Source organism: Macrobrachium nipponense, chromosome 17 (assembly GCF_015104395.2).
Source record: "Macrobrachium nipponense isolate FS-2020 chromosome 17, ASM1510439v2, whole genome shotgun sequence".
NCBI lineage: Eukaryota > Metazoa > Arthropoda > Malacostraca > Decapoda > Palaemonidae > Macrobrachium > Macrobrachium nipponense.
The window spans coordinates 71337360-71349888 of record NC_087210.1 but is presented as its reverse complement, the minus strand read 5'-3'; the positions used below and the strand labels follow the sequence as shown (position 1 = coordinate 71349888).

General features: G+C 42.2%; 1 protein-coding gene across 1 annotated transcript in view; it reads right to left on the bottom strand.

Annotated features, from left to right (window-relative positions):
- The window catches only part of LOC135195948 (eIF-2-alpha kinase GCN2-like), a 153288-nt gene that overhangs the window by 82342 nt on the left and 58417 nt on the right, over positions 1-12529 (bottom strand). The window contains exons 12-13 of the mRNA XM_064222451.1: positions 11522-11695; positions 8445-8537 (exon numbers count right to left, since the gene is read on the bottom strand). Coding sequence (XP_064078521.1) covers positions 8445-8537; positions 11522-11695 — 267 coding nt within the window. The remainder of the gene's footprint in view (positions 1-8444; positions 8538-11521; positions 11696-12529) is intronic.

Genomic DNA, 12529 nt, shown 5'->3' with positions numbered 1-12529 from the left:
GGTCTCGCGTAGTGTTTGAAGATCGTAAAAAACTTGAACACTTCTGAAATGCGCTAGAAATTCCGTAGAATTCTCAAGCAGTCTGCGAAACCCCCACCGAATTCGTCAAATGATATCGGCTGGTGGTCCTCTCGATTTCCCGTAGAAATCGAGAATGGGGCAGGATTCCTCCTCAACGACCAGGGGCTTACGTCAGGTAGGACCCGAAGGTCCCCTGGTAGCGCAGTCCCGAACGTGGGATCCTACAAAGAAATCTCTGTAGGATCCCTCCCCTTTCCTCGTAGCCGTAAGGAGAGAGGGAATGGGGAGGAATTGGAAACTCGCTCGCCTTCCCAGTGGAACTAGCAGTTGGAGAAGAGTAGGAGCAGCCATCGCCTTACGGCGATGGCTCTCAGAGTCTGGGAAAACGTATTGTCAGGAGAAAACGTTTTCCCGCGGAGGGTTACGAACTCTCTGTAGGTAAGGGTCTGCCGCCACTGTGAACGTCGTCTGGGTGGGGCTGATCGACACCTGACAGGAGAGAGCCGATACCATCCTCCGACTCATTCCAGTCCTCGTCGAGGTCGAAACCTCTCAAGGAGACCGAAGGAGTATTTAAATACGGTGTCCGAAGACACGTAGAAAACGCCGCTGTCGCAGTAGAGGAGGTGGAAGTAGCTTGATCGACGGCCAGAACTGAGAGAGCCTTCTTCCGGAGACGAGAGACTCTGGTTCGAGACAGAATCGGCAAGCTCCGATCGCGGCAGACCCACCATCGGTTTTGGGTTCCCTCTCGGGCCCCAAAACGACTCGAGCAGAGACGTGGGCTCTGCTGGTGGGAGCGGCAATCCTTCCGCAAGGTCATTATGCTGACGAATCAGCTTAATGACTTCTGCAAATTTCCTTCTGTATCTCGGGAGTAACCGCGTCTTGCGGAGTAGGACCGTCCAGTCCTCCAACAAGAAACAGATCCCAAGATACTCCTCCTTCAGAAGGAGGAACAGCGGCAGACCCCTGACGGTTGCCTCCAGCTACTTGCGCGTATGTCCTGGTCGGTCCTAGAACCGTGCCTGGTCCATACGGCGTCATAGCGGGATCGCGAGCGGCGCACCTCTCGCGATCACTCATAGGTACCGCCACCACCTCGCTCCTCCCGGTGTAGCCCGAGGAGGGTTGAAGGCACAGGAGGAGGCAGACCTGACGCTCCCCCCTAGCTCGCTGGCAGGACCAGCGTGCTTGGAGGGCTGCTGCTGATCGTCAACACCGCGGTGGCGATCGAGCAGCAGGCCTAGCCTTGCAGCTCGCCTGGGGCGAGAGGCTCGGCTGAGAACGTCGACGCTGATCTCTAGCGTCAGGCGAGCTGTTGCTGGTTACCGTCTCCGCCCGGTCCGATGGGAGCGGCGTCAGGTGACCTGCTAGGCTCGTTGTCGCGGTGAGACCGGCGAGCGTCCTCTCGGCGCGTCGAGCCGCTGGTACCAGCCGTGGCTGGTACCGACGGCCGCGGGGACCCCTTCCTCGCCTCAACCCGTGGCTGGTCAGCGACCGTCACGTCAAACCCGAGCAGCCAGCTGGTCGCTGCAAGAGCGTCCACGGGTGCCTGGCGAGAGTCGTCTGCACGACACTCGCCAGTCTTCTGCTCCGCGCTTCGGTCTTGGCGGCGAGCGAGCTCGGGTGTCAAGACTTTGGCTGGACGGTCTCCCGCGGGGAGACCGCTCCACTCGGTTACTTCTCGCTAACGAGAAGCCGAGGCGGATCCTGGTTTAGCGGCAGAACCGCTAGAACCAGGCGAGGAAGTGCCAGCCGAAGCTGGTACTCCTCTGGTCCCCGTCTTCTTCTCCTTGGTAGAATGAAAAGACGGGCCCTGTTCCCGAGGGAGCAGGAGGACCAGCAGAAGAGCTCCCCGAATCGCCGGAGCGAGACGGGGGGCCCTTAGAAGGTCCCAAAGGAGCCTTCTTAGGGGGAAAACCCGGGTTACCAGCTGGTCGCTGCAAGAGCGGCCGCTGGCCTGGCGAGAGTCCCCGAGCGTCTCTCACCAGCCTTCTGCTCCGTGCCGCGTCTTGGCGCCAGAGCGACTCTGGCGCCGAAACAATTGGCTGCACGGTCTCCCGAGGAGACCGTACACTCGGATCTCTCGCGAACGAGAGACCGAGCCGGAACCTGGCGTAGCGGCAATCGCCGCTAGCACCAGGCGAGGAAGTACCAGAGCTAACCGATACTCCTCTGGTCCCCGTCTATCTCTTCCTTACGGAAGGGGAGGGGACGGGACCCCGCTCCCGAAGGAGCAGGAGGACCAGCAGAAGGACCCCCCGTCCCACCGGGGTGGGACGGGCCCTTAGAAGTTCCCGAAGGAGACTTCTTAGGGGGGAAGGCAGCCTTCTTCTTCTTCGGCTTATGGGCCTTAGAAGTCGAAGGGGAAGAGGCAGCAGCAGACGATGAAGACGAAGATGACAGCTTCCTCTTCTCCTCTTCCTCGTCAGCTCACGCAGGACAGTCGTCAGGTCCTCCATCCAGGCCGGAGCCGGGGCTATTGCCGAAGCAACACCGCCCGACTGCACCTGTCCGGAAGGACCTGGGACTGGGGAAGACACACGTGGGCGGGACCAGCATGGACAGGCTCAGGAACCAGGAGCGACAGGAAACAGCAACCAGCTCAGGAGCGGCAGGAACAGCGGCAGCGGTAGACCCAGAAGGGGACAGCCAAGCCAACAGCGGGAATCACATCAGCGGCAGGTACGGCAGGCCCAGCGATCGCCTGTAGAATCATCGGCAGCCAGCGGAACCTCTGGGTACTGGCGGCCGGTCCAGGGGCGAGCTGCTGGAACAGCGGAAGTCTGGGGCAGGGAACAGCGGAAGTCTGGGGCAGGCAACACGAAGAAAACAGGCGGCGGCGGCAACAACACCCCCTCGGTACGGCGGCGGCCCTAGTAGCAGCAGACGGCGTCAACGACACAGCATGGGGAGTGTAGACCAGGAGGGGGGGAGCAAGCAATAAGCGGCCGTGGTAGTAGTGGAGACCGCCCCAGACCTCGCTAGACGCTGCAGCAGCCCGTGGATGCTAGGCACGCCCTGCCGTCCGCGGTGGTCCATACTGTCCAAGGTCGTCTCCCACGGATGTAGCACCTGCGGTAACATAGATAGATTAGTAAGAGGGGTTCCCTCACGCACGGGGGGAAGACATGCCCACCCCAGAGCGCAAGGGAAGACCCAAATACAAAATACAACGAAGAAGCTGAGCGGGGGGCAGGAAGGAAGACGAAGAATCGGATACCAAGGGAGTCGCGGGAGAGCTTTCCGACGACTTCCTGGCAGACCTTCGCTTCCCCTACCCCCGCACACAGCAGTGAAAAATAATATGAAAATGAAAACAGAATACTGCCCTTGCGATTCACTTCATAGACTTAAGAAAAGATCAATTCCCGGGTAAGAACGGAAACTTGATCCAAATAATATGATGCTATCATAAAATATATATGAAAATGAAACAGAATACTGCACTTGCGATTTCACTTTCACATAAAATAATCGTAAGGATCAATTCCGGGTAAGAACGAAAATTGATCCAAATTAAATTTCATGCAAATAAATAAATGAAAATGAAAAGAATATTGCAATTGCGAATCCACTTTCATTGCATTCTAGTTATACAAAATAAAAGGCTCGTGCCCGAGCGCAATCACACTCTCGGTAACGAACGCACAGGGTGGGCAAAAAATATAATGAAAAGAGTACTTACATTTTTCAATTACACACTTTCGCCCAAAATACATGACTCGGCGCGAGCGCGCGCCGCCCGCGGCACCGAGACATAATTCAAGGGGTTCAATTCATGAAAAAGAGGAAATCGCCGCATCTACGGCGATAGCTCCATGTTGGTTCATAAATTAAGTAATGAAAATGAAAACAGTGGTACTTACAGTTTCATTGTTTTCAAGTCAAACAAACCATTAGTAGAAAACACAATATAAACAAAGCATACGACGATGAAGCGGGCAGAGAGCGATGACGAACACGTCCTTCACAACCGCGGCCGAAAGCGAAAAAAGTGATTTGTTTACCTCCCAGTCGCGCGGCGCGCGACTGTCGGACAAGCAGTTAACTACCGTTCTCCCCTTGTTCGAAGCTTACGACCGTTCCAGCTGCCGCTAGCTACTTCCTATTGTTAAAGGACCGATGGTTTGTATTACGTATCGGAACAATAAGCAAATCTTTTCAGAATTCATTATAATCACGATACCCAAATTTCTGTATAAAACACCCACAAACAATACCTATTCTATATATGCTAAATCTATTGCTACAACAATCAAACTACAATACAGAACTTCTACTGCTCAAGTGTTACCTAGCCAAACCCATTATAAATAGCAGCTATTCCACTGTGCGCCAGTGCAGAAAATTTGTTTAAATAAATATTAATGGCTTTTCTTGGGCTTTTCTTGGATCTACTCTAATGAAAGGTAAACAAATGATTTACATGTTCTAAAAATGTTATGTTCTTCATTAAGAAAAATCCTTCACACCATTACTGTGAGCATGAAGAAATGACCAAGTGTTCTTGGTCATTTCTTAAAAATATTAATTATTATTATTACCACGTAGGTATATTAGTTTCCAAATATGATTGGTTACAACCTATATTGGGTCATGTCCAATGTTACTAACTAAACAGTTTACTAGACCACTGACTTAATATTTTTAAGCCTCAAAGGCCTGGGTTCAAAGAATCAATTTGTTTCTCAATGAAGACATTCTAGTTCTTTTAAACAAATACACTGGAACTCCTTAAATTTTCAATAATTGGATAAACTGAAAACAGTGAAGACTTTGACAGAAATTCTTCAAAGGATTCGTTTCCAATACAATGTTGGTTGAAAACTGGAGAATCACTACGATATGTTTAAATTCATGTGTTGTTCTACATTCTTTGCATTCATGGACTGAGTCACATGAGCTATTCATCAAATACCCTTGTGCAATACACTGTTGGTGGTAGTATAAGTTTTTTCATTGTTTCTTAGGTCCCAAATGCATGCTTCTCTGTCTTTCATTTATAAATTTCTTTATCCAATTTTTCTTCTTTGCATATATCCTTATCAAGGTTCTTTGAAAAGATTGAATTCTCTTTCTAAATAATTTACATAAATCTCTTCATTCTCTTTAGTCCAGGAGCTCCACGGCAAAGAACAATTCCAGCTACTCTCTTTCCTACCTCCATCCTTTCATGATCTCCAAAACCTGAAAGGCCAAAGCTAAGTCTTTGGCAAAAAGGTTCTTTTTTGCTTTTATTTTATTCCATTCTTGGTCCATAAATAACATTGCTCCTTAGTAGTACAAGTTTACTCCTATAATACTCAACCTTAAAAATACAATCCCTGAACTAACAACTTTCACCCATCCCCAGTGTTCCTGACACTAGACACTATATGCATTAACCCTTCCATTCCTGCATGCAATGTTTTGCAGTTTTGTCCCACTAAATTCCACATATCAAGCTTTTTCAAACTGAACAAAGCAACTACATATAATACAATCTTTTTGGAACCATATCCATGCTCCAAGACTTAGTATTCAATTCCTGTTTCTATGCAATACGGATACACAGTATGGAGCTGCAAATACCATATCCTTAGCCATTTAGTGACTTCCACCATAAAGAGAAGAAAAGATGCCCTCCCTTTTATTCCTTTCCTGGCATCTCACTGAAATAAAAGTGTGAAGGTACTGGCCTCAAGAGAGGAGATTCATCTGTCATATAGAAAACATTTCCTCCCAACAAATTCCATAACCCTTTTCTTAAGAGGAAATGGCCCAGGCAATTGGAGGACAAGTTAATCTTCCCTGAAACCGTAGCTTGGGGGGGAACTGCTGCCTCCCCATTATCATCATCTACTCATGCTGCTCTCAGCTCAGGTCACCATACCACCAGCCCTCCTCTTCCAGTCACAAAAAAGATGGCAGGCTTTGTTATAAATCCCAATTGATGATTATGGTTTTCTTGAATAAAAGGTAAAACCCAACTTTTTTTTGTTTTTTTCATGACTAAGAAATGTTACAACTACTTTGGGCTACCCTCAAACTTTATGCCTAATTTATAACAGTTTTTCTTTCTCAAAATGGAATTGCCTTTTTATTTGGACTGAAGTTTAATCACTCTCCTTGGACTTCAAGAGCTAAAAACTATATACACTATTTACTAATGTTTATAAATAAAGTTCTTTTGTCATAATATTGTTTAAGATGACATGCACAAACAACAAACAAAATAAATCAAAAGCTAAAATGAAAGTAAGAAATTTCACTCAAAATGTTATTCTGTTTAATTTAAAAATTTTAAGCATGGCCAAACATTTTAAAACATACATGCCAATCACTTTTACTAGCATAAAAAAAGCAAAAACCAAGATTTGAGTTGTTCTATCTGATAAGCTGTGTAGAGGTCTGCAACCATTGCATGTAAACCAATCAGATGGATAAAGTAATAACAATAATTACTTATATCAAGGAAACACACCTTACTATATTTTAAACATTTTTGTGTTCACATAAATTGCACACCTACCACTCTCACTAATGCCATGAGGCAATTTAGAAGACACAATGGAATTCCAAGTATTCAGCTGTCATATCATCTAAGTGAGAATCAATGTCATAACAGCCAATTGAAAATTATTATGTGAATGGGCAATGCTCTCACCTTTCCTTATATTGCCCAAGTTAAAAACAAAAATCCATGGGTGTATGCTTCATGAGTTCCCATCTGCCTGAGTAGCAAGAACAGGTTGTAACAAATGAAAATTGTTGGGCAACACTGTATCTCACCCCATACCCACACTTGCTAACTTCCCCAAAGAAGTACTATTCCAGATTATAAGAAGCTATTTCCTTGATGAAGATAGACATACCAAAAATGACATCAGCTTCAGATCTTCTGTATTGAAAAGTAACAAAAAGGTGATACAATTCTCAACCCCAGAGCTAATAGTGATGTCTTGTAATCTCAGGCAATGAATGTCATGTGAACACTAGACATCCACAAGAGACGGGTGTCATTCAAGCTAGAAATCTTTATACTAGCTGTGGCTTTTAACAAATGTACATTGTCACTTGGCCCTCCAATTTTATCCTTCAGACTGACTGACAAAGAGAATGCCTTTATCATTCTCATCGCTGGGTATGCTGGTTTGCCTCCTATTCATGTATAGGAGCCTCTCCATTTCCTCCTTGACAGTGCTATGTATCTTGGTGAAGCTCCTGGTAACCAAAGTACAGAGTTGCCCATTCACAAGAACACCATCCTTCTTCTGAGGGACCATGAACAGTCAACTGGTGCTGCGTACTTTACTGGATTTTTAAGTACTGACTCAGATTCTGACATCTTTAAAAAATTACTTCTGTTCACAGTAATATAACCTAGGTGATGAATAAACTCTGTCTGTCTGCCTGTTCTCTGTGGCTGATGTCCTTGGTAGTTGGATCTTAACTGTCTGACAATAGGGAGTTATTTGTATTGGGTTAAGCTAAGAGGTGATATAAATAATGTCTCACTTTTCATTTATCAATCAGTTACAACTTCTTTTTGAACCTCTTCATTTCTTTATATGATGATGCAATCTTCCTTGTTCTTTGCAAGCTCCTCTTGCCATTTCTTGTAATAATAAGTTACTAATAAATCTGGAGAATCCACAACACAGCCAGTACAAAATCCAATTGGGTCACCACTCTGCCATTAACGCTGAATTAACATCTTCATCTACATGAACAACCAGTGCATGAGGATTGGAGGATCTTTGGCACCAGGGAAAGTATGGGTGTTTTTAGCATTAAACCAGTGATCATAGATTAAATATTTTTCCCTTTTAACACATAGTTTGCTCTCTCTTAAATCTTAAGCAAGCCACATCCATCCATATCTTAATCTGATCAAATGGGTAAGCCATGTTTTGTTCATCGTAGCCCTGAATTCTTGCATGTCTATCCTTCTGTTAGATCCTGACAATCTCTTTACTACTTGCCCCACCTTAATACTCCTGCCTCCACCAAGAAATATTTTGAAGAACATGAATAGTGCATCCAACTGAACGAGAGGTAAAAGAACCAAATACTGTACAGTATACTGTAGAGTAAAATCACAAGGATTTAAATACCATTTACCAAAAGAAAGAATATAGATCTGATTTAGCTCTGATTACTATTGGCATACACACCAATAATCAGACCTACAAGAAAAATGAACAATGTTAATAAGCAAGACAAAAGCATCACCAGCCAGACAGTACTGCACACAAATTATATGTACCCTTTTCCTCATTATAAAGAAACAACTCAACTCTTGGTCCATAACCTTTATATAAATGGCAGTAGCAAAAGTGACAGCATTATCAACTTGTAAGAACAAGTCTCAATTAAAACAAAGCATGGACTATGAGCAAAATTACTACAAAAAGCAATCAACCACTCAAATTCACTTGAATAATAGGTGTATTATCATCGTCAACCACTTGAGATTGTGACACCTGAGGCTGTTCTTCTAGAATAGTTACTTCATCCTCATCTTTAGCCTGTGAGATTTATGAAAAGAAAATTGGATCTGACTCAAAACAAGAATTAATATAACATGACACTTTGAAAACAAAAATGCTCTCATATTCTGAGTCCTTTTTAAAATTCAGAAATTATTTTCTATGTCATTAATCAGTGAAAGAGACTTTAATCTTCAGAGTCAACTAATATTCAGTACTATTAGGGCCACTACATTAAAACCAGATCTATAATTAATATCTCTACCAAAATAATTCTTCATAAAGATATAAAATGATTCAGCAGAATAGTGTTAAACAATTAAAATGAAGAGGAGAAAAATAAAAAAATTAATATTAAAAACCATGAGGCAAGAAAACCATGAAGAGAATTACTGTACAAGCCTCAAAATTTTAAATATAATGTACAGTGCTCCCCATTTTTTACATAGAAATAGGTTCAGAAAAACCTACCGCGAAAAAGAAAATGAAAAATCTGTGGAAATTCAAAAAATCCCACCTAAATTTGCTATAGTGCCAAATACATACCTTGAACCCATTAAATAAAATTTTACAACTGCATAACATATAATTTCACTTACTTAATTTGATAGTTCAAACAAATGTATATACCTTAAATTATCACATTAAAGCAATTTGATATCATTTCAAACGAAAAAACACCCCAATTCATCATTCCAAAATGCCCATAACCTTACATTACAGTACTCTCCTACTACTACTACACTTATGTAGGCAATATACACCCCTAAAAACACTTATATCTACCAATTTTTAACAATTCATCGCCAAACTTGAGTTCAAACAAAAAATATACCTCAAAACTATCATCCCAAAACACCCAATGTCATTTCAAAGTCACATGTAAAAATTAAGTTTCAGCATACAACTGTTGCTCTTAAGTACTATCCACTATTATTTAGACGTGCACGTTTTCTTTGGCCTACTTAACTTTGTGCATCATTCTGCTCACACTTTAATGTACTGGGCATACATTTCATGCATATTTTCCTGAGTTGTAAGATGATTTTCATATTATATTTACTGTACAGGTACGTATTTTAGGATAGTACTACTGTATAGAGCATATCTAAAATACATGGCTAATTTAGATCAACGGGACATGTATACATAGCTCCTAACAGAATGCTAGCTTTGTTATGTCATGTTGGTACGTGTTTTCATGATTTCGCACAAATACGTTTATGATGAAAAAATTACAAATTCCAAATTAGGTTGTATTTTCCATAGCTAACAAACCAACCTTTGGTCTTAGCAGTTGGATAAATCTTCTGGCACTAGCCGGAAACCGGTTAAAAGCTATCAAAGATTGTAAATGCAAGGAATCTGTGGGCATCGGGGCATACCGATAGGTTGTTAAGGTGGAAGCGAGTCAAGAGACAGAGCAATAGTCTTTCTTCAACCACCTTGTTTCATATAGTCTCCTATCCAGCCTAAGAAGTCTCCCATGAGCATCAACGTATTTTTCATGGCCTTCCAGGATTCCAGTGTTCACGCTTCCTCTGAGACAATGCAAACTTGCAGTAGATGTGCTTCAGGCCTATTCCTACTGCTTTGTTATCGGCTGTTTTATATCCTCTCCTTCTATTATTCCTGGTATTTGTATCCTGTCTCATCTATGCGTTTGATGCTATTCCCATCATCTAGCTTTATTCCTTCAGTCCTTGTCACTTTGCCTTTTTGTAATGTTGGACCAAGTCACATTTTCGCCTATTTCCAAACTCCCATACTGATGTCCCCAGATACAATCCTTACAGCCTGGATTGGAGTATCTATTTCCTTGATGCTCTTACCATACAGCTTGATGTCATCCATGAACATCAGATGGTTAATTCTGTTGCCTCTATTCTTGAGTTAGTAACCAGCATCCATCTTCTGCAGTACTTTTGCATGGAATTATGGCTACCATGAAGAGTAGTGGGGACAGTGAGTTGCCCTGAAGGATCCCTCTTCTGAGGTTAACCTCTGCTAGTCTTATTCCAGAGCTTGTAAGTACTACTGTATTCCATTCATGCATTTTATTTATTAGAAAGCTGATGAAAACACACCCGTACATTTTCAGGATTATTACTATTACAAGTGGTCCCCTCGTATTCGCGGGGATGCGTACCAGACCCCCCCGGGAATAGTTAGAACCCCAAATGTTTGGAACCCCTATAAAAATGCTAAAAACAGCCTATTTTGTTAGTTAAAACACTCAAGAAAAACCACTTAAAAAATTTTCTTTATACTTGGTTTTTTTTTTTTTTAATACTTTTATCACAAAAAGTGCATTTTATGATGAAATTGATAAAAAAAACCAGGAATTTGTGGATATTTCTCATAGAAAAATACCACGAATTGCGCGAATTTTCCGCGAATAATGCGGGGAAACGTTCTCGAGAGAAATCCGCGAATGGTGTGAGTCCGCGGGAATATCGGAGAACGCGAATACCAGGGGGACCCACTGTTACTAGTATTTATTATGTAATCTTATTAAATCTTTTTAGTATTTGAAAATTAGTACTTATTATTGCTAAATTATTTAGCTATCATACAAAAGTGGTTAGGTCATCACCTCCCATAAATTTATTAAAATATTCTCTCTCTCTCTCTCTCTCTCTCTCTCTCTCTCTCTCTCTCTCTCTCTCTCTCTCTCTCTCTCTCTCTCTCTCAGTATACATATATCTTAATGGAAAAATACAGTAATTAGTGAATATGCAGTGTTACTCTACATAAAAAAGTGAATTGATGGTAAATTCAGAGATACACCCCAAAGAAAAATATGCAAACTAGTGAATTTCCCCACAGACAAGTGAATGATGTTCCACAAAAATCCACAAAATGAAACGCGGAATGTGAAATGCGTCCAAAAAAAGGGGGCACTGCACTAACGATACAGAAATTGACAAGTGGCCTTAATCTCTTCAGACCTTAAATATCATAAACCCACATACCACCTCTACATACTGTACAGTTATAAACCAAAACAATTTCTCCATTACCTGTACAAACTTTTTCAATCCAATGGATGTGTAATAGCGAACAACATTTTCATGTTTGTTTAATGATGACAAAAGCTTAACTTCCTTGATGATCTTCCTTCTAACAACATCCTTTTGCTGATGAAGAGGAATCCTTTTCAGAGCATATTCCCTCTCATCAACTATATTTCGAACCTGGAAAAAAACCATGAATCACTAATTTTTGTTTTAGGATAACAATCTAATATCCCTTAAAAATGCAATCCAGAAACTTCTTTTATTAATTTCATAGTGCCTGTCAATGGTGGCAGGCAGATAGTCATATGGCATAAAAAAAGAAGAGAGAGAAAGAGAAGCCATACTTCAAATGAGTGAAATATCACTGAAGACATATATAGTTGCTTTAAAATTTTATCATGTATTCACACAAGTTACTACTAACTTTATTTACTAGAGAGGAAAACTCCCCACTCCCAGATAGACAAGTGACAATATTTGATCCATCTAGTTATCACTAGCATTTAATTGCGCCATAAACAGGTATTTGGCAAACGATCTTGGTTGAATCTCTAATTGTATTATGTTTATTCTTACCTCGAGTATATTTAGTGAAAATTTACATTATTTTGGTAAGGTTTATGCACTCTACTTATCCAAAACTAAGAACTGAAAAAGATGCCACAAACCATGGACTGTTTATCACAATAATAAAGAACTGGATTAAGAAAAAGAAACTGAGGCTGAAGAAAGAAAAAAAAAGATTCAACCATTTACCAGCCTTTAAGGCCTTCTCATATCAAGAAATATCCACCATACCTAGGAGTCAGTTCCAGACTATACTTACTTCGATCACACTGGTGACAGTCATTGCATATCCTCACATTTATCCAGAAAAGTAAATGAGGTAACAAATAGTATCATGTGCCTGATTAACACTTATAAGTTACATCTTGAACGGCTGTAGCACTTAAATTACAAACATGAGAGCATAAGCTGGGCTCGGGAGTCCTCATTCTCATCCATCTGGTT